Consider the following 22,116-nt stretch of genomic DNA (forward strand, 5'->3'; position numbering starts at 1 on the left):
ATCTCTCATCTGTCTAAGAGCGAAAAAGTGCAGGAATTTGAACAAAACGGTGTGAGCCTGCGTGGCTGCGTCAGACAATGGCTTTCTCTCCAGGCTCTGTCGAAGGATCTTGCTGAAAATGGCATCGACTGGGATTTTTAACGACATTGGCTACAGGTAAGCCACACACACGCCTCTTTTTGTGAATAATAATGGGGGTTGGGGGACTTCTGATCAGATCACATATGAAGTTAAGACCTATAATGTGAATTCTGGGCTCTAACTGTGATGTCATTTTAAATTATGCTCCCTCCCTCCCTCCCTCCCTCCATCCATCCATCCATTCATCCATCATCCATCCATCCATCCATCCATCCGCTTAGTCCGGGGTCGGGTCGCAGATGTTTGTTTTACATTGATCAAAAAAAAAGTTTGAGACCAGTATAGCACTGCCATTAAGTAACTGGGTCAACTTTAGATTGTTTTACATTGAGCAAAAAGTTTACTTTGAGACTTGCCTAGCATATCCATTAAGTAATTGGTTAGTACAACATATACAAAAATGAGATATTGACAAACAAAATAGTATTTAGTTTGTTTAACTATAGTTCCAAAAACCTATTTAATCATTTTATTCAGCAAAAATTGGCAAACTAGACAAGCCTAGACAATTTTCATTGGATGATTATGTAAATATGATATGGATGAAACAGTTCATGCGTGGTTTATGTGTGTGTGTTTTTCAGAAGTGAAACACCCTTCACTGACAACTACAACTTTTTCTTTCTTCAAACGATTAGAGTTGACCAGGAAGTGCTGCAAATGGACAAGCTTCCAAAAGACATTTGTGGATATATGGCTGTATTGGGACCATGGAAAAAGTGATCGGAAAATGGATTTCGTTCCACTACGGTGGATCTACGCGTTCAATACGTTTTTTCAAAGCCAATACCCTCGTAACTTTGTCACCACCCAGAAATGTATCTTGATGTGAATACACAAAAATACAAATCTTGTGCTGCTGTTTTTGCTGGTTTTAAGTGCTACATTAATTCTGGCAACACAAAATCGTTATCAAATGTCATAAACACATTTACCAAACATTTGAAGCAAGTATTTGTGCCTTAGTCTCCACATAGGTGAATTCAGAGTGAGAAATGTAGCTGATTTCTTGGAGGAAACACTTCAACATAAGTGATTTGCATCCAGCTTAATGAAATATATATTAAATTTAGCTAAAAGCTTATGTGTCATATATAAAAAATATCACAACCTACTATGCAATGAATTATATAAAATAAAAAATGCACACCATGATCATAAATGGCTGAAAATCAACCGAATTTCTACCATGCCTTCCTAAATCTGAATCATGGCAAAAATGGAATAAGACAAAAAATGCAGGGTGATTCAAAAAGAATCTGCCATAATCATCACGTGATACTTCAAAAAAGAAAAACATCACAAAAGATTGAGATGGCGGCACGGTGGCTGAGTGGTTAGCACGTCTGCCTCACAGTTCTAAGATCAAGGGTTCAATCCCGGGCTTCGGCCTTCCTGTGTGGAGTTTGCATGTTCTCCCCATGCCTGCGTGGGTTTTCTCCGGGAACTCCGGTTTCCTCCCACATCCCAAAAACATGCATGGTAGGCTGATTGAACTCTCTAAATTGACCGTAGGTATGAGTGTGTGCGTGAATGGTTGTTTGTCTCCTTGTGCCCTGCGATTGGCTGGCAACCAGTTCAGGGTGTACCCTGCCTACTGCCCGTAGTTAGCTGGGATAGGCTCCAGCACCTCCGCGACCCTCGTGAGGAAAAGCGGCATGGAAAATGAATGAATGAATGAATGAATGAATGAATCACAAAAGATGCGATGGACACATGTGTTGAAGATCAAGTTGTATTTCATGTTTTAAGCTTAAATGTGAGCACCACCAGCAGCACGAACAAAATTAAGCCGAGAAGAGAATTCCTCTCAAACGTGTGCATGTCGCAGTCCATTGTCTTGTTTGCAACTGTTGTTCGATATTTCACGTCATCAGTACTTGCTGGACGTGTTTGTATGTTAAAGACAAAGTTCATTATCCTTATCTTTATGGCATAAAACGTATGTTATACAATAAGTGTATGTTCCACCACATCCAGCAAATATTGATGACATGAAAGATCGAATAACAGACGTAATCAACGCAGTGAAACACGACATTAGGGAGGAATTCTCATGTCAACTTGATGTTGTCCATGTTGCTTGCGATGGCCACATTTGAAAACTTTGAAAACATGATATTGAACTTAGTTACTTCCAACATCTGTCCAAGGTAGAGTCATTTTTGACATGCCATAATGATTTTGGCAGTCTTTTTGAATCACACACATATACACAAAAGGTTGGAATCATTCACAAGCATGGTATACACAGAGGTTGCGCTAGACTTTTTCGTTGTCTGTCATTTTGACTGACAGGGACATAAAAATCCGGTCATAATCTATTTTTACCCGTCACTTAAATTTTTAAAATGTTAATAATGACATATTCAATAGTATTTAGTTTTCATTCATCTTTAATTAATATTTTGTCCGAACAAGATTAACAGAGAATCCACACCGCGCCATCACACATCAAGCAGCTGTGTGTTATTAGCGCCTAGCTTGCCTTAAACACGGCTTTTTAGGAAGGGTCGGACTTGACAAGTCATAAAAAAAAAAAAAAAGGTTTGAGGATAAGCCTGAGAATGATCGGTTTTCTCTCTGCTCCATATAAGCAATATTTCAACATTGCTTACATGGCCGAGAGTCGGTGCAAACTGCTCGTATGTGTGTGTGACATGAACGAACAGTGCGTGCATGCTATCGATCCATATACTTTGAATATAAACCTGTACAGGGATTATTTATGCCTATCGGATTAGAAATGGTCCCGTTCTATGCGACTTCTCACGTTCAGACCGTCAAGTTAATGCCTCACTCGAGTCGGAAAAACACGAAAAAATCGGATTCGTGCATTAAGACCTGTAGTATGAACGTAGCCTTAGTTCGGACGCTCAGTTGCCTTGACATTTTTCCGAGTAAGGCCAACGACGTCATGCATCAAGAGAGACAATAGCTAATTAATATGCTCACTCGCCACCCTGTGGTCTGGGGTGTGAATTGCAACCTGTCAAAATGACGGATGGACTTCAGTTTTTTCCGTCACCGTTTTAAAAAACCGGTCAACGACGGAAAATATTCGGTTAACGTGACCCCTGGGTATACAACATTTAACATGGTAGTGTCTCATAATACGAAAATACACATTATTACACATTAAAATATTGAAAAACAAAGTAAAAATATATATAGAGAAATAAAAAATAGTAAAACTGCATGACAACATTACTCCTCAAAATCACTTTCATCAAGTCATCATCCCATCCGAGTGTCTTCTGTTTCTTTGGAAACATTCTCGCATGCTCGGCACCGACATAAATCAGTACAAGAAAGTTTTGCAGACATACAAGAACATCTTCCCGTGTCACTTATGGTTGCCTTGCAACTATAGTCGACTACTTGCAAAACAGTATCAGGGGCAGGAATTTTTAGTCATCCATGTCACTGCCAACTGCCCATCCTCAATGTCCCACCCATTCCCAATGGGTGAAGGGGCGCACATTTTATCTGTCAGACAATGTTTCATAATGGCTGTTTTATAGTTTGTTTTCCTGCAGTGTTGCAGAGCATCAGTTGTTGGGGGAATAGAGAGTTCTGGCAAGGCTGACGAGGGCATACAGAAATATCTGTACCTGGCATCATTTAAATTTTTGGCAGATGACTGGCCATACAGGTGGCACACGTATTTACACAACGTGTTAAATGTTTGTAGTGTGTGTACTGTGTCCAGTTTAAAACTGCAGCCCAGCTTTGCAAACCCAGTCAGGTATTCTTTTATATGACATGCAACAGAAAATGTGCTTTTATGCCTTTGCCATGAAAGGCACTAGCAGAGTCTCAGCCAGTGAATGTATGGATGCCAATGAGTGCTGAACACACACTAGTGCCAAGAGCTGCGGAGACCTTAGAGACGTCAATCCTCGTTCTGTTGCCCAGTCCTGTGAAAACATACAGTACAATCTACACTGTAAATCTTTCTGCAGACTTACAGCAATCACTGCCACGTCAGTATCAGGGCTTTTTATGGCTACAGCTTGATGTTCTTGAGCCAAAAGGTTTATTTAACTATTGTCACCCATACCAGGTATGCAATAAAAATTTCTACTGGAATCACTTTCTATACACGGTATATTAAATTTTAAAACAAAGTGGTATTGATATCTGGGCCACAAATGTATCGGTACATCACTAGTTTAAATAAGAATTTTGTGAGAATAAGTTAATATCAATTTCTGTAACCTTGTAGTATTTCCATTTTTTATGTTTGCAAGAACCATGAGGGAGACACATATTTTGGTTACCTGTATTCTGAAGTATCAAGACCCTCCTGATTCTTCACTATGTCCACAAATGTCTTTTGGAAGCTTGTCCATTTGCAGCACTTCCTGGTCAACTCTAATCATTTGACGGGTGACGGTGTCACAGAAGAAGTTGTAGGTGTCAGTGAAGGGTGTTTCAGTTCTGAAAAACACACACACACATATAAACCATGTATGAACTGTTTCACCCATCCATATCTACATAATCGTCCAATCAAAATTATCTAGGCTTGTCTGTTTTTCCAATTTTTCCTGGATAAAATGATCAAAAAAGGTTTTAGGAACTATAGTTAAACTAAATACTATGTTGTTTGTCAATGCCTCATTTTTGTATATGTTGTACTAACCAGTTATTTAATGGATATGCTAGGCAAGTCTCAAACTAAACTTTATGCTCAATGTAAAACAATCCAATGTGGACTTCTTAAAATGACAATCAATTACAAAAGACCCCCTCCCAGTTACTTAATTGCAGTGCTATACAAGTATCAAACTTTTTTTTCTCAAATTAAAACAAACATAATTTAAAATGACGTCACAGTTGGAGCCCAGAATAGGGAATGGGACGTACTACGTCATTGTTTGGACGCGCCTCCATGCTGGCAATATGATTCACTTCCGGGTCGGCAGACTCAATGCGGATTGTAACGTGTGGTCGTGCTAAGCTAACTCTTTCGGTGTTTTAGAAAGAAATTATGGGTGTGTATTGTTGTGTTACCGGGTGCAACAGCTACTCCTACGACTAAAAAAAGGGCGAGGAAAACTGGACTCACTTTTCACCGTTTTCCTGCATGGAGGACCAAATATCAGATCACGAAGGCACGACTGATGGCTGGATTGCAGCGGTTCGTCGGAAAAGCATTTCTTATGATCATATTTCTGCTGGAATGAGAGTATTCCCCTCATCTCTACTCTTGTAAGTTCAACGATTTATCCGTTTTGGTTTCAATACGGTTTTTTTTGTGTGTTTTTTTTTTACTGTTGTGTAAATCTGCCTCGGTAGCAATGCTAACCTACTCCTCCTCACCTACCTGTTGTGTTACTAGGAAAACCTGCATATGAAATGCTGACAACACATCCCGATTGGTCACCATATCTCTTCTTGAGTTATTCTGAGGTCAAGCGCACCACATCGGAGCGTTATGAGAGGTTGGAAAGGCGAAGAGTGCACGCTGAAACTTCAGTTTGCTCTGCTCTTACAAACACGATCCCAAGTGTTGTTGTGAAAAGTCAATAAAATATGAATACCAAAACATGACTTGAACAACTTCTTGACAAACTGTAACTGCTTGTTGTTTACTTCAGGTCTTCATAATAAACAGGTGTAATAATTACAAAGTCAGGTGACTTAATTTTGTTATTCTATTTGGAATATGCATTGACAATTTTTGGACAGTGTTGTAGACAAGAACTGGGACTGATAAGTTGCAATAGATTTATTTCAAGTAATGCAATTTCTCCATTACGATATTTTAATTGACAGTTTAAAATCTTTAAATTAGTGCAAACAAGGCCCACCCTCTGACGGTGGCAGCAAATATTATATAATTATAAGTAATACACAAATACAAGATCACAATAAACGTGTCTTTGTCAAAGCAGTTTAAAACACTATTTACTGGCCTTGGGTAAATTGCCAGACAGGATAAATATGTGCTTTAAAGTTCTTGCATTTCCATTTTAAGTATTGCAAGTACTAGTCTCCAACACAGTATTTGAACTGACAGTTTAAAATCCTTTTAGTACAAAATGGCCCACACTCTGGCAGGGGGCAGCAAATATTATAATACATAATACATTATAAAAAGCTATATACTATATAAATACAAGATCACAACAAAACCTGTATTTTTTCAAAGCAGTTAAAAAACATCCAGTGGCCTTAGGTAAATAAAGGTGTAAAAATATGTACTTTACAGTTCTTGCATTTCTATTTTAGGTATTGCAACTTTTCCAACACTATTTGAATTGACAGTCTAAAGTCTCCATAAGTGCAAATAAGAATATTATAATTTAAAAATAATAATAGAATATATAAATTCAACATTACAATGAAACGTGTCTTTGTCAAAGTGGTTTAAAAAAAAAATAATAATAATAATACGTCACTGGCCATAGTTAAATAGCCAGGAATAAATATGTGCATTACAGTTCTTGCATTTTCACAAGTTAAAAGCCCGCAGTTCATCGACGAGAAGGGCAGACCCAGATGGCGTCTGCAGCAGGGGCTTGTTTGAGTCCGACACAGGACAAATGGAACCACTCCATTGAACAAATGTTCTTTGTCAAATGATCCAAGAAGAAAGATGGTGACAAATCGGGATGTGTTGTCAGCAGGTTTACCTAGGAACACAACAGGTAGGTGAGTCGTAGTAGGCGAGCATTGCTACCGAGGCAGATTTACACAACGGTGTAAAAAAAGAAAAACGTATTGAAACCAAAAGTGGATAAATCGTTCAGCTTACAAGAGTAGAGATGACAGGAACACACTCTCATTCCAGCAGAAATATGATCATAAGAAATGCTTTTCCGACGAACCGCTGCAATCCAGCCATCCGTCGTACCTTCGTGATCTGATATTTGGTCCTCCATGCAGGAAAACGGTGAAAAGTGAGTCCATTTTTCCTAACCCCTTTTTTTGTCGTAGGAGATGCTGTTGCACCCGGTAACGCAACAATAAGCACCCATATTTTCTTTCTAAAACACCGAAAGAGTTAGCTTAGCACTACCACACGTTACAATCCGCATTGACTCTGCCGAACCGGAAGTAAATCATATTGCCAGCATGGAGGCGCGTCCAAACAGTGACGTAGTACGTCACATTCCCTGTTCACATTGTAAGTCTTAATTTCATATGTGATCAATCAGAAGCCCCCCAACCCCCATTATTATCCACAACAAAAGGCGTGCGTGTGGCTTACCTGTTGTCAATGTCGTTTAAAATCCCAGTCGACGCATTTTCAGCAAGATCCTTCGACGGAGCCTGGACAGAAGGCCATTGTCTGACGCAGTCACGCAGGCTCACACCGTTTCGTCCAAAGTCCTGCACTTTTTCGCTCTTGGACAGTTGAGAGATGCATATAGCATCGTGTTTGATGCCTTTTGACTAAACTTCGAATGCGGTTTTCTTCTCTTTTGTTCATCTTCGCTCGTGTTGTAGCTGGACACGGTGGACGCCATGTTGTTTGTTTTTGAAACCATGGCAACAATCCTCGTCTCTATTGGTGCACATGACCGTAAACAGCTTCACACACTGACGATACTACTCCGCTGTATCAATTTCACTGTGCCACGGGGGAAAAAAAAGACTGACATAAAAACGCTAATTACTCAAAAATGACTGGAATCCGTGTGTAGAACTTTTTTTTGGTACTAATTAGCAATGTATGTATATTATAAAGCTTGTCTGTAAAATTCAAACGTTTTCGCCCTAAAATAAATTTAAAAAAAAAAAAAAAAGGGGGGGGGGGGGGGGTCCAACAATTTTGAATGACACACGAGCACATGTCTACAACAGGGGTGTCCAAACTGGTCCTTGAGGGCGGCTGTGGGTCCTGGTTTTCGTTCCTACCAATCGAGCACAGACAGTGAAGTTTTTGCTAAAACAAGCAGCACTTAACTGCAATCAACTGATTACACTTGTAAGACAACAGATTGGTGAAAAGGTGTCGTCTTGTTTAATTGGAATGAAATCCAGTGCCCACTGCGGTCCACTCCACTTTGGCAGGTAAAGTAATTACTATTAGAGATGTTACGATACCATTTTTTCATCCTGATACCGATTTTGATGCTTGTGCTGTGAGTATTGGCCAATACCAAGTACCGATCCGATATCAGTTTGCTAAAAAAATCACATCCTATGCTTTCCTGATCTGGCTCAGTGCACATTATTATTATATATATGAAGAACATTTTAGCTGCTTTTTGGATTTATTTAAATTAAACAACGAACAGCCCAGCCATAAAAAGGCATTTAAATGCAACTGCAACTGTGTGAACACTTTTTTATTTAATAAAACATATGCAAACAGGCAAATGGGAACTCCAATGATCTCCTTACATAAGGACAGTCCAAAACAACTTAAAAAATATCATAATAGAATCACACAATATACGATGAATATATTTACCTATTTAGATACTTCATGTAGAACAGAAGTAATAGTAAAGTTGGAGAATTTAAGTGTTGTTCATATTACAGTACAACTGTAACTGGTTTTCTTTTGACAAAAACAGTAACTGGTTTTCTTTTGACAAAAACGATTCAAAACCAGCCATTTTAAAGTAGAAGAATTCTAAGTCAAAATAAATTGTTAAAATTTTTAACATGATCAAAACAGAATCCGCATAGTAATCAATATATTAATCTACCTATTCACTCGACTTCAATCACTAAAGTAAGTGAAACTGACAACACGCGTATCTTTCGGTGTACATAAAAGATGCATGCTAGCCTCAGCCCTCCGACACTCTCGACAACATTAAAAGACTTGTCATCAAAGACAATAAATTCCAATATTTTGTCTTTTATGTTTGTCATTTTTTGGCTGTTTCTGGGTAGTTTTTCAGCTGTTGTGGCTGTTTTTTCTCCTTGATAAGCGCTTCGTATTCCTTTCCATGATGAATCCTGAGGTGCTTTATTAAGTTGGTGGTGTTAAATTTGGCATCATTTGTTCCACATCTTGAAATTTCCTTCTGACAAATCTTGCATTTTGACATTTTACTAGTGGGAGCGTTGATTGTAATATATCGCCAAAAAGCTGACATGTTGTTCCTGCTGCTGTGTCGCCATAGCGTGCTATTGCGCATGTGTTGCAAGCGTATGGGCCTACTAAGCTACAGCGGACCTACAGACATCGGAGCCTGCCCCTCTGAGCTTGCAAGTACTGACTACAGTGAATGTGGCCTTTTCAGCGTTACCCCCAAACAGTGTTGTTTATGGCAGCCCTTTTAATTTTTGTTTTAGTCTTAGTCTTTTGGACAAAAATATTTATTAGTCTTAGTCATTTTATAGTCATTTAAAAATGTGTTTGTATTCGTCTAGTTTCATTTGACGAAATCTCAATTTTTTTCTAGTTTTAGTCGAAAGTTACTCAAAATGTTTTCATCTGTAAAATTCAAACGTTACATGTTGAATGAACATAGACAGACGAGCACATATTGTAGCGTCTACGAGGACAACGCTAACTTTGTGATGATAATTAACACTCAGCAGGTAAAACAGGACATCATTTTCAATTAAACCCACCTGGAAGCCAGGAAATGTATGTAATAAAAATGTTGTTCGAGTGTTTTACACCAGGAAGTCTCAGATTTTTTTGCTATTTTTGGACTCTGGGCAGAAGTTGCAAGCAATCATTATTTCAAAGGAATTGCTTACTGACTTGTGCACTGACCAGAAAAAACAAGTGGCTCTGTTTTAGACTGACCAGTGTTTTAAGAGGACACTCGCCATTCTGAAGCTAATGCTAACACGAATGCTACGCTAACACTTGGAGTTACATTTAGCCCCTGATGATCACTCAGGACAGACCTTTAAATGCTAAAGCAGCATTGCATATTCTCTCTTTGGCCTAAATAAGCAAAGAAATCTTACCCTGTTAACACACAAGCAAGATGGAGCGCATCTTTAGACACATCCTAATGTACGGTGAGGAGAGTGAGTGAGTGAGTGAGTGAGTGAGTGAGTGAGTGAGTGAGTGAGTGAGTGAGTGAGTGAGTGAGTGAGTGAGTGAGTGAGTGAGTGAGTGAGTGAGTGAGTGAGTTTCGCAGCACATCTCATCTGAGTTACACAACCCAAACACTGCTACGATGCAAGATGACGTACTCCTCGTACAATATAAAAATGTCAAGCATTGTAAACATATGACAGAAACTACGTCGCTTTTTCGCCTTATTGTCTTCTCGTAAGACAAAAACTGGCATTTGTCTCGTTATATTCTAGTCTCCCAAGCCACATTTTTATGTCGTCATCGTGACGTCATCATCATGAAAAAATTATTTGTCGATGAAATATTTTCGTTATCATCATTGCTGACGAAAACAACACTGCTCCCGATGATGGTATCGGAATCGGAACAACTAGTATTACTACAAAGAAGAAATAACTTTAACACATTTTAATCTTATATCCATCTCACAATTTTTTTTACACTTATGTGTACTGTATTATGGTCACGAGTGAGCTTTTGTTACTCCTGTATGACTTTGGGCTAGACTCTACACTAACATAGTCATGTAATAGTCTTTGATACTCAAACTTACATTCACACATTCTGGGAATTAAAAGTGTTCTTCAGATAACCTAACACATACATTTTTTAGAAAAGTAGCATTTCACATTCTTGGTAAAATGTCCTCTCTAGTGGTACTTTGACAGACATGCATTATCTAACAAGGACCACAGTGAACAGTGAACAGTCTGAAAACCCTCTAAGAAACATACTGTGTATGTTTCATAGAGGGTTTTCCTTGTGGGGGTGAACAATCAGCACACAATACCCCCTTGTCAAAAATCTCCACCTTGTTAGAGTTATTTCTGTGGATAAAATTTGTACTCTCAGTGCTCCAGGGATTTAGGAGGAACCTGATTTTTTTATAGCAATAACTGTCTTGCCTACAGAACTTTCACATTTCGATGCCATTACCTAAATGCAAATGCAATCCTCAAAAAGTCAATTGAATTCCCTTTACATTCACCCCATGAATCTATTGTTTGCGATTCAATTACAATGAACCTTGCTATTTACTGTTATACCAGTATAATTAAGTATAAAGTGAAGTTTGCAAAACTTAAGACATTTTTTTTTTTTTTTTTTTCATAGATTTGCTGCAACATTGCTTTAAAGTGAGACTTAGACAGTAGGCACTTTACGGACAATATAGCTGGAAACATCAGGGCTTTTGGTAATCGAGCCTAGCAGAAATCTATAGCATATACAAATGTAAAACTATGCTATCTACATAACTATCATCTCCCAGGTTACAGCATAAAAATAATCAAGTCTAAAAAGACTTTTTGCAACAACTGAGAAAAACCAAACTGACATAATTTAACCTTCTGTTAAAGGTTATTTTTTAACAGATGTATCGTCATAAAAAAAATAAATAAATAAATAAAAAATTTGATAATGATGTTACAGTACTTTGTGGATCTTGAAAAATACTTCTCTGTGATCCTGCCTTTTTCTCGTGCATCATCAGTTTCAATGTGCCTTCTTCTGCTCAATCTGCTTTTGCACAATTATTTGTATTTTCAAAATTACACATGAGGAATCCATACTGATATTTTTTATTGTGTTTCCACATAGGTAACAGAGTTTTGCTAAGGCCCGTGTTCACCAAACAACCTGGCAGTGTGGTTTTTCCTCTTCACCCTGGAGAGAACCAGAGAGAAGTGGTGTTTAGCTGTGAGGCCCAGGGATACCCCCCACCCTCCTACAGGTAATGCCTACATGCATCACTTGTGGTACTAACCAGCCTGAAAGTGTCAGGTGCATGTGTAAATAAATAAAGCCTCCTAAACTAGACAAACCAAAAGTAGAAACAAGATTTATGACTAACAAAAAAAACACGATCAACATGAAATAAAGAGTAAAGTGGAAAGTGAAAACAGCAATAAAAGATATGTCGTGAGCAGGGGTCGCGTTAACCAAATATTTTCCGTCGTTGACCGTTTTTTTAAAACGGTGACGGAAAAAACTGAAGTCCGTCCGTCATTTTGACAGGTTGCAATTCACACCCCAGACCACAGGGTGGCAAGTGAGCATATTAATTAGCTATTGTCTCTCTTAATGCATGACGTCGTTGGCTATTCTGTCAGAATATTGTAGCGTCACCGGGTCTGGCGGCAGCACCGTGATTGACACATCAACGCGAGGTTCTTATTGGTGCACCCGGTGTGCCAGCGCGCCATCCAATTGGTGGACTAGATTGCCGCCTGTGTATAGACAAAGTTTCCGAGGTACTTCCGGTTTACTTCCTTATGTCTTCCTTCCTCTTCCGTTTCCGCCTGTTTACCATTGAAGTCAATGGCGGTGGAATCGAAGTTGGAAGGTCTTTATACAAGATCCCGGGATTGTTATTTTGATGTAGGCGGGTGGAGAACCAAGCCAAGGCCTCCATGCTTCGTACCATGTCGATTTCCAAACCATGGGTGCCCGTACTCGTCATACAGGAGGGAGGGAAGGAGATGTACAAAACTGACAGCTCCTGCAGTCATGCCCCCGCTGTTATGGAAGGTAATGTGCTCTAAAAATACGAAACCTAAAATCTGGCGCATGAAACGACATGTTGCCTTTGCTATTGGTATTATGATGATGATTGTAATTACGAAGTTTAATCATTTGTACAACAACTAGCTTCTGCTACTGCTGCTAGCCGCCTGTTGCTAATCGTGTTTGAATGCACCGCATAAATCCAAGTGGTACAAGTTTTTATTCGTTTGTTTACCGCTGGGAAACGCTGTTATAAAAGGGAAGACAACTTGACTTCTACGTTGATGGACATATATCGAACATATATCGTTTGCGTTCCACAATGATGATGACAGCTCGACTCCCGGGAGAGACCGAGAGAGAGGCAGGAATTGTGACAGACGGTAGTTCGCCGTGATCCAACTACGAACTTGTGAACGGTAGCATCTTTAAATATATGCTATTGGAGCTGGAATTACCGAGGACGGGAAAAAAGCACATCTAAATGCCGCCGAGGGCCTCCGTGATGTCGCTATTTGTTCACGAGGCTCCGGAGCTCTGCGGTCTGATATCACATTCTCGTATGCTATTTTTGCAATGCTTTTATAAATGTGATTAATTGACCTGTTTTGGAGTGCACCAATCGTTTTAAATAAAACAAGAAATGGAATCATGTCTAAATGTTTTATTGCGATCAATGCCTGCAATAAAAAAAATGATGATCAAAAATGATCAACGAAGTGACACGAACTGCCATCCAATCTCATCTACGTGTCATCTAGGTCATGCTGAATAAATTTTTGAAGATTCCATGGGTTGCTCTGGCTTGATTTCGTAGTTTTATCGTTGTCAATACACTGCTGATACACTGCTACTCAACCGGACCGGAAGTGCGAAGCAGACATTTTCCAAGATGGCGGCGCCCATATTTCGCTCAGGAAACTTGTCTATAGACCCCAATCACATGACGTCACAACTCCGCCCCCTGACTGGAGCAGCCATATTGTCCGTCAGCTCGTCGTGTTTACACATTACCGCTACGTACATGCCTCCTATTACGGCGTGTTTTTCTGCTCGTTAACATTAATAATCAAAATGGCGAAGGCGTGTGTGGCGGTTGGTTGCAGTAACAGAGAAGATAGACGGAGAGACTTGAAGTTCTTCCGTATTCTGAGAGACCCGAAGAGGAGAGCAAGATGGACTGCTGTAATTCGACAAGAAATCTGGGCACCAAACGATCACCGCAGACTATGTAGTAGTCATTTTATATCTGGTAAGATGCATTTATTATATATTTAGAAGATTTTGGGCTGACAACCACAATTAAGATCATTGTGTGACGTTGGTGATTGGGGTCTATATAGTTGCCTCTTTTTCTTTGAGAGTGGAGTTGTTTTGTTGGTGTTGTTGGCGGTAAGCAGAGTAAAAAGAGGGAGAAAAATACAACTTCCGTGTCTAATTTTTCGCCGCCAAGCAAGCGTTACAATATTATTTAAAAATGAATGAAAACTAAATACTATTGAATATGTCATCATTATTATTTTAAAAATTTAAGTGACTGGTAAAAATAGATTATGACCGGATTTTTATGACCCTGTCAGTCAAAATGACAGACAACGAAAATGTCTAGCGCAACCTCTGGTCGTGAGGTAAGTTAAAGTGACTGGTGGAAAGGAGTAGAAACCAGACTAAACCTACATACAATTTATTCTTACAAAAGGACACAACTAAGGGGCCGTTTACATGGTGACTCTCCGAGTAGACGAAAAATTTCATGTTTGCATCAACTAGTATATGTTTCCGTCTCCATTCGACCAATGTCGCGATTCCGCATCAAAACGATGTAGTATTCATGCCGGGCCCTACGGGGCAGTGCAGATTTACAAGGTGACAGCAAATGATGTACTTTGACCCCAACAACCTCCTCAGCCCGCAAGACAACATGCCCGCCCATTCCAAGCAATTTTGTTTAGGGCAATGTAAATATAGGGCAAAAAAACATTTGATATTAAATCGGTATCGGCAGATCCTCAAAATCAGGTGACTTGGACACGGACGCGGGTGCAATAATATGCGATCGGTACATCCCTAGAATAAAAGAACAAACATTTTCGAGCACTATGAGAACCTCCCACAAGGAGGCTTTAGGCGCTTCGCAGTTCTTTCGCGGCTGACCGAAGCTCCCTTTGGGGCAAAAGGACACAGAAGATCGGGGTGAATTCCACGTTCTCAGGGAAAATTTTGGCAGTTTACCCAAACTGTGGCACACTGAGGCAGATTGACTGGCACAAACTCCCCTGAAATGCACAGATGAACTGTATAAGTGCTTTAGGAGACAGGCATTTTGGTGAGTTCAATCTTTTTTTTTTTTTAAATTTAAATAATAAATAATAATAAACCAATGATAACAAATGTTATAACATATTTCATTAAAGTATGTATATTTAGTATATATGTGGTAAGAAGTAGCTACCTATTTTAAAGTTCAGTGGTACGTCGACATAAGATCCTTTCGGCATCCGAAGTAAAATTTGACTCGTCAACATTCGAACCTGATTTGTTACATTATCACTTTTATTATCATTATTATTATTATTTCGATTTGTATTTAAAATTAATTTGTTTTGCTATGTGTAATTGCTATTTGTAATTGTACCAGCAGTATTTAATAAGGATTAAGCGTAGGTTTTTGGACTGTGGAACGAATTAATGGAATTACAATGTATTCTTATGGGAAAATCCCGCTCGGGTGCCAAAGTCTGCCTTTTTTTTTTTTTTTATTGGGCAACATGCCAAATTCAGTTGATGACTAATAACTCACTGGTACAGTCTTTTTCATATCTGGCATGTATGAAAGGTATCCCAGCCTGAACATGACTGCATTGAAATATTACCCATTAGACCTGCTGGGAACAGGAAAGACCCTTTTTTTACTTGAAGTTGACAGGCTCCTCCTCCAAGGCAAAAAAAATCCGTTGACTTCAAACTTGTATCAGGGGAGCCTGAAGACATGTGTTCAGGCGCCTGATGAAAAATTTTGAGGTTTCTTTGAAGAAGAGGGGTACAAACAGGAAAATGAAAATGACCATCACCATTTTGTCTCAGTCATAACTTGACAGATATACAACAGATCTGCGCCAAACTTCTCGTGCTTGGTGAGAGTCGTATCCAGAAGGGTCCTGTATGGATCATTTACATTTACCCTACAGTGCCAACTAGTGGCAACAGAAATTCACTCATTTTACTTATACATGTCCACTTCCTTTCAGATTGGTCATTGTAGTTACAAGACCTTTTGTAATACTACATTTTAAGGCCAATTTCTACATGTCTATGTCTGTTGCCATGACAACTATTTTTCCATTAAAATTAAATAGATCTCTTCAGGGACTTAGGCAGCTTATAGAGCCACAAAATTAGTCACACTTGCTTGAATTGGCCCAATTAGAAGATTCTTTTTGGTTTTGAATAAGCGGGCGGCCGCACAGCTCAATAGTTTCCCTTTTTTTGTAGGACCCTCTCCAATAGGGTTTTTTCACCTTGGTCTGTGAATGTATTTCTCATCGCAGGATATACCAAGGCATCTGTGTCAGTCATGCCAACAACACAAACAAGGTTCCACACACACACACACACAAAAAAAAAAAAAAAAAAAAAAAAAAAAAAGCGGGTTTCGAGCACATGTTAGTTTCTCATTAGATGATGAGTGGGGGGATGATCTGCCACCACCCTGAGCTGTGTCCCTTCCGAGTTGCACCAAACTGCGACACCCCGTTCAGTCCTGCTTTAAGGCCTAAGGCCTTAAGGTCTTTTATTTGTAATACAGAATTTCACAATCAGTCTCCAAGCAGTCTCCCTCTTGCTCCCTCCCTCTCTCTGCGCTTTTTTCTACAGGCAGGCAGTGCATGTGCACTGGAGTTGCTTATTAACAATGTTAACTATGACTGACAGGTGAATGTGTTTGATAGTCTTTTAAGTTGTTAAACAGTTGCTGTAGCAACTCCTTGTGTGTAAGTGAGCAGGTCCTAGTGGATTTGAGTAGAGTCACTCAGTGTAGCATTTAATTAAGCCAAGGATTTTTCTACTACTACTTTAATCTTGTTTAAAAATAATTCGGTAGGACTGTAACATGTTAAAAACTTACATTTTACATAATAATTATTACATCTGACGTGCTTTAAAACATTTATTAAAATATATATATATACTTTTTTTTTTTTTTAATTATACTTTGAGAAAAAAGTGGAAAAACATTTCTTAAATGTATCTCTTTCCAATGCTAAAGCTGAATAAAAAGTTATTATTCTTATTTTTTTTTGTGGGGGGGTGGTGCGCAACTTCACGGTTTTCCACTTATTGCGGCGGGTTCTGATCTATGGAGGAGCAGGAGTGCAAAAATTCATTCATTCATTCATTCATTTTCCATGCCGCTTATTCCTCACGAGGGTCGCGGAGGTGCTGGAGCCTATCCCAGCTGACTTCGGGCAGTAGGCAGGGGACACCCTGAATTGGTTGCCAGCCAATCGCAGGGCACAAGGAGACACACAACCATTCACGCACACACTCACACCTATGGACAATTTAGAGTGTTCAATCAGCCTACCATGCATGTTTTTGGGATGTGGGAGGGAACCGGAGTTCCCGGAGGAAACCCACGCAGGCACGGGGAGAACATGCAAACTCCACACAGGAAGGCCGAAGCCCGGGATTGAACCCTTGATCTCAGAACTGTGAGGCAGATGTGCTAACCACTCAACCACCGTGCCGCCTGCAAAAATTCAATAAATACATATTAAATAAATAATTAAAACTGTCATTAAAATGCCTCTATTTCAATATTTATTTATTTCAATATTCATTTCAACTTTTATTTATTTCAATTTATATTCATTTATTTCAATTAATATTTATTTATTTCCATGTATATTTATTTATTACAATTTTCTTTATTTATTTCAATTTATATTTATTTATTTCAACATTTATTTATTTTACTTTTTATTTGTTTCATTCTTGCACTCTTGTTCCTCCAGAGGTGCAACCATGAAATAATTTTATCCGTCACGTTTGCTCGTCAAAGTTTCTAATGTCTGATTGGTTGCTCGGCAAAGCAAGTCTTAACTAGTCGATCTCAGATAATAGATTGACGCCTGAGGCTTAGGCTAAATTATTTTGCACACCAGATACATAAAGTGGCAGTGTAGATCCGTATAATCTGAAAAATAATTGCTCCCTCAAAATAACAAAGACGAAAAAGATTAGTAGCGTGGTCATTGTAGTGGTAGTAGGCTTTGACGCATTTCGCGTGGTGTCCAAGAAAAACATACATATGGACAAAACGTGCCCAGAGCTGCTCAGACAAGCAGCAAATTTAATCGAGGAAGCTCTGAGGAGAACTCTGTTTTATCTGTCTTGAATAAATTGAAGACTACCAGTGCCGTTTTCAACGTTTTATTTATTGCCTTTGACGAACTTTTTGCCGACTGTCGGGCTATGATGCGACACTATTTATTCTGTAGCTTACTAGCCTCAGCGGCCCTCACGCTCGTAGACAATCACAACATAGATCTCACAATAGAGCAGCATGGATTCAACAGTGCCACAACATAGAATAACACAAAGTAGATTAACAATATAACACAGGCCCAACTCCACCAGCATCCCATGGTGAAGTCCAATCTGTGGCTTCTACATCGCACGGGCCAGCACCTTTAAGGGGGCTGGCGTCTGCTACGGGATACTCTAGTATACGTCAGAAGTGGAACGGTCCTTGGATATCTGCCAAATTTTTTAAAATCAATTTTTGAAATAAGGCTAAATGACAGAAATAACTAGCAGTTTTCTAAGTAGTTTTACCCTGAATTCAGACATCATTTATATATCATAATGATTTAGTTTGGATCTAGGGGTGCTCCAGTGTCTCTCTAAAGTGGAACCGTTGTCGAATAGGTCCCCGTTTTTTTCATACATTCAGTAAACGGACTTGCGCTCTGAAGCCACCCCATTGCATTCTGAAGCCAGCGCATTGCATTACCGTAATGGACATAATGCAAGCAATAATCCAAATGCGGGGCGGCTGGTTTGACTTCGTTTTTACGAGTGGAGGCTGGCTTGACCGCAGTTCTAAAATATCGAAAACTCTTTGATCAACATTTTGATCTGACAGAGCCGAGATGATGCCAAGAACGTTAATTAATCACTCTGTTTTGTAGGACACGTACTCAGGGTCCAAATGTCCTGCTTCAATTTGTTCTGACAAATCTAACATGTCCCGAGAGAGCTCATGCAAAATCTCACATAACGCCGCCATGTTGGGAAGAAATAGGACGAAGCAATCGCTTATTACTCGATACCCTCAAACCCCGCCTTGTTCACGCCCGCTCACCGAGTTTGATGAGCCAATGGCAGATACAATCATTTCATGCGGCCACACGGGGAACAAGATTGCAAGAATGAAATAAATAAAAAGTGAAATAAATAAATGTTGAAATAAATAAATAAATTATGGAATAAATAAATAAAAATTGAAATAAATAAATAAAAGTTTCAATAAATAAATAAAAATCTAAATACATTTTGAAATAAATGTAAATGGAAATAAATCAATATAAATTGAAATAAATGAATTACAATTGAAATAAATAAATAGAAGTTTAAATAAATAAAAATTGAAATAAATAAATAAAAGTTTAAATAAAGGAATAAAAATTGTACTAAATAAAAATCGAAATAAATTTTGAAATAAATAAATATAAATTGAAATAAATTAAAAAACATGGAAATAAATAAATATAAATGAAAATAAATGAAAAAAATTGAAATAAATAAATAAAAATTGAAATAAATAAATATTAATTGAAATAAATAAATATAAATTGAAATAAATAAATAAAACTTAAAATAAATGAATATAAATTGAAATAAATAAATGAAAATTGAAATAAATATTGAAGTAAATAAATAAATATTGAAATAGAAGCATTTTAATGACACGTTTAATTATTTATTTAACTGTGTATTTATTAATTGAATTTTTTCACTCCTGGTCCTCCATACTGATCCCTATTAACCGCGAAAAACAAGGGATCACTGTAGAATGAATATATATGAATAAGGGTTTTTCAAAAATAGTGATTCTACATATGTTTTAACTTTTTAGATTAGATTAGATTAGTTTTAAAACTTAGATTTAGGCAACCTATTACCTTCACACCTAACGTACACAGAACCACACTCACACGCATACATATTTTTTGTATTTAATAATTCAAACCTTTGTTGAGCGGTGGAAGGACATGTGCACATTGATGAACATGAAATGTCAGACAAGGTTAGCACTTTTTATTTAGAAGAAAAGCCTCTTGCTAAACCCTGAAAAGGCCAGAACAATCTTTAGTAAGCTGTTTTGTTGGTCATATCAGGTGAATGTAATTTTGGTTTGACGCTGGCAGGAGTCATAAAAATGTGCTATTATTTTTGCTCAGCTCACTGTGAGTTTGGGCTGGGCGATATGGTCTATAAATAAAATCAGACTTTTTCTCCCAAAATTCTAATCACATTTTTTTTCCTGAATTTTCCCCCTCCTCCAAGGGTTTTAAAAAGGAAACAAGTACAAAAGAGCGATAAGTGAAAAGGTTTTGTTTTTATTCTTCTAAATACTAGTACTTAACTGGTACGTAACTCTACGAGTGCCCGCAGGGAACTAGTACTTGGACAATATTCATAACTATGTACTGCCAACGTACTGGTATGTCGTATTGTAGCCCGATGTGTGTGATTATGTCCATGTACTCCACTCCAAGACGTACGAGCTAGTCACAAGTCAATTGCATGGCAAATGTTTTCTCACACATTCACACTGCCACTGAGTAGGAACTGAACTTAGGCTGCTTGCACTAAACTCAGGAAAATGCAACATGACTCTCATCAGTAGCTCTGATTTATGAAAGCACATTTTTTAAAAAGCTTGATAGAGGATGATGTTCAAGGATGTCAAAATTTTGATGAGAACACATGTACTCCCAGACAGGTATGTCTCTTTCAATTGTTTTCCAATTCGATCGAAGTTTAATAATTGTATATATTGAATCCCTGCACATATGATAGCCTGGCAAGCCAACCTGACTTTTTTCATGTACAAGGTACATGGCAAATCAGTCCAGTATTCTGTGGTTTTAATTGGATTTCAGCTCCGGTTTAGTATCAACCAACGAGGCAGGACTTTGTGATGTGTCCTCAAGGAGAGCAATGGCGAATATTTTACACTCCTGAGAGTTTTGGAAGGTGTCATGACATTTTATCTTTTTTTTTTTTTTCTTTTTTTTTAATGACAAAGAGGTTTCTGTAGGGGACTCGACGGCACTTTTTTCAGTTTCCTGCTATTGCTTGTACAAGATTAAGTCTCGTTTAAAGCGAGAGAACATAAAACATATACAGTGCCTTGCAAAAGTATTCGGCCCCCTTGAATCTTGCAACCTTTCGCCACATCTCAGGCTTCAAACATAACGCTATGAAATTTAATTTTTTTGTCAAGAATCAACAACAAGTGGGACACAATCGTGAAGTGGAACAACATTTATTGGATAATTTAAACTTTTTTAACAAATAAAAAACTGAAAAGTGGGGCGTGCAATATTATTCGGCCCCTTTACTTTCAGTGCAGCAAACTCACTCCAGAAGTTCAGTGAGGATCTCTGAATGATCCAATGTTCTCCTAAATGACCGATGATGATAAATAGAATCCACATGTGTGTAATCAAGTCTCCGTATAAATGCACCTGCTCTGTGATAGTCTCAGGGTTCTGTTTAAAGTGCAGAGAGCATTATGAAAACTAAGGAACACACCAGGCAGGTCCGAGATACTGTTGTGGAGAAGTTTAAAGCCGGATTTTGATACAAAAAGATTTCCCAAGCTTTAAACATCTCAAGGAGCACTGTGCAAGCCATCATATTGAAATAGAAGGAGCATCAGACCACTGCAAATCTACCAAGACCCGGCCGTCCTTCCAAACTTTCTTTTCAAACAAGGAGAAAACTGATCAGAGATGCAGCAAAGAGGCCCATGATCACTCTGGATGAACTGCAGAGATCTACAGCTGAGGTGGGAGAGTCTGTCCATAGGACAACAATCAGTCGTACACTGCACAAATCTGGCCTTTATGGAAGAGTGGCAAGAAGAAAGCCATTTCTCAAAGATATCCATAAAAAGTCTTGTTCAAAGTTTGCCACAAGCCACCTGGGAGACACACCAAACATGTGGAAGAAGGTGCTCTGGTCAGATGAAACCAAAATTGAACTTTTTGGCCATAATGCAAAACGATATGTTTGGCGTAAAAGCAACACAGCTCATCACCCTGAACACACCATCCCCACTTTCAAACATGGTGGTGGCAGCATCATGGTTTGGGCCTGCTTGTCTTCAGAAGGGACAGGGAAGATGGTTAAAATTGACGGGAAGATGGATGCAGCCAAATACAGGA

General features: G+C 38.6%; 1 protein-coding gene and 1 long non-coding RNA gene across 4 annotated transcripts in view; one reads left to right on the forward strand and one right to left on the reverse strand.

Annotated features, from left to right (window-relative positions):
• cntn3a.1 (contactin 3a, tandem duplicate 1) overlaps positions 1-22,116 on the forward strand; it is a 199,152-nt gene that overhangs the window by 52,969 nt on the left and 124,067 nt on the right. For all 3 annotated transcript variants that reach the window (XM_057817332.1, XM_057817315.1, XM_057817323.1), the window contains exon 3: positions 11,753-11,885. In XM_057817332.1, coding sequence (XP_057673315.1) covers positions 11,753-11,885 — 133 coding nt within the window. The remainder of the gene's footprint in view (positions 1-11,752; positions 11,886-22,116) is intronic.
• LOC130904531 (uncharacterized) lies at positions 847-7,623 on the reverse strand. Its single transcript, XR_009060862.1, has 3 exons — positions 7,364-7,623; positions 4,425-4,584; positions 847-4,061 (listed from the first exon to the last, which is right to left on the reverse strand). It is a non-coding gene; the product is annotated as an uncharacterized LOC130904531 (long non-coding RNA).

The sequence above is a fragment of the Corythoichthys intestinalis genome, chromosome 2, assembly GCF_030265065.1.
Source record: "Corythoichthys intestinalis isolate RoL2023-P3 chromosome 2, ASM3026506v1, whole genome shotgun sequence".
Lineage (NCBI taxonomy): Eukaryota > Metazoa > Chordata > Actinopteri > Syngnathiformes > Syngnathidae > Corythoichthys > Corythoichthys intestinalis.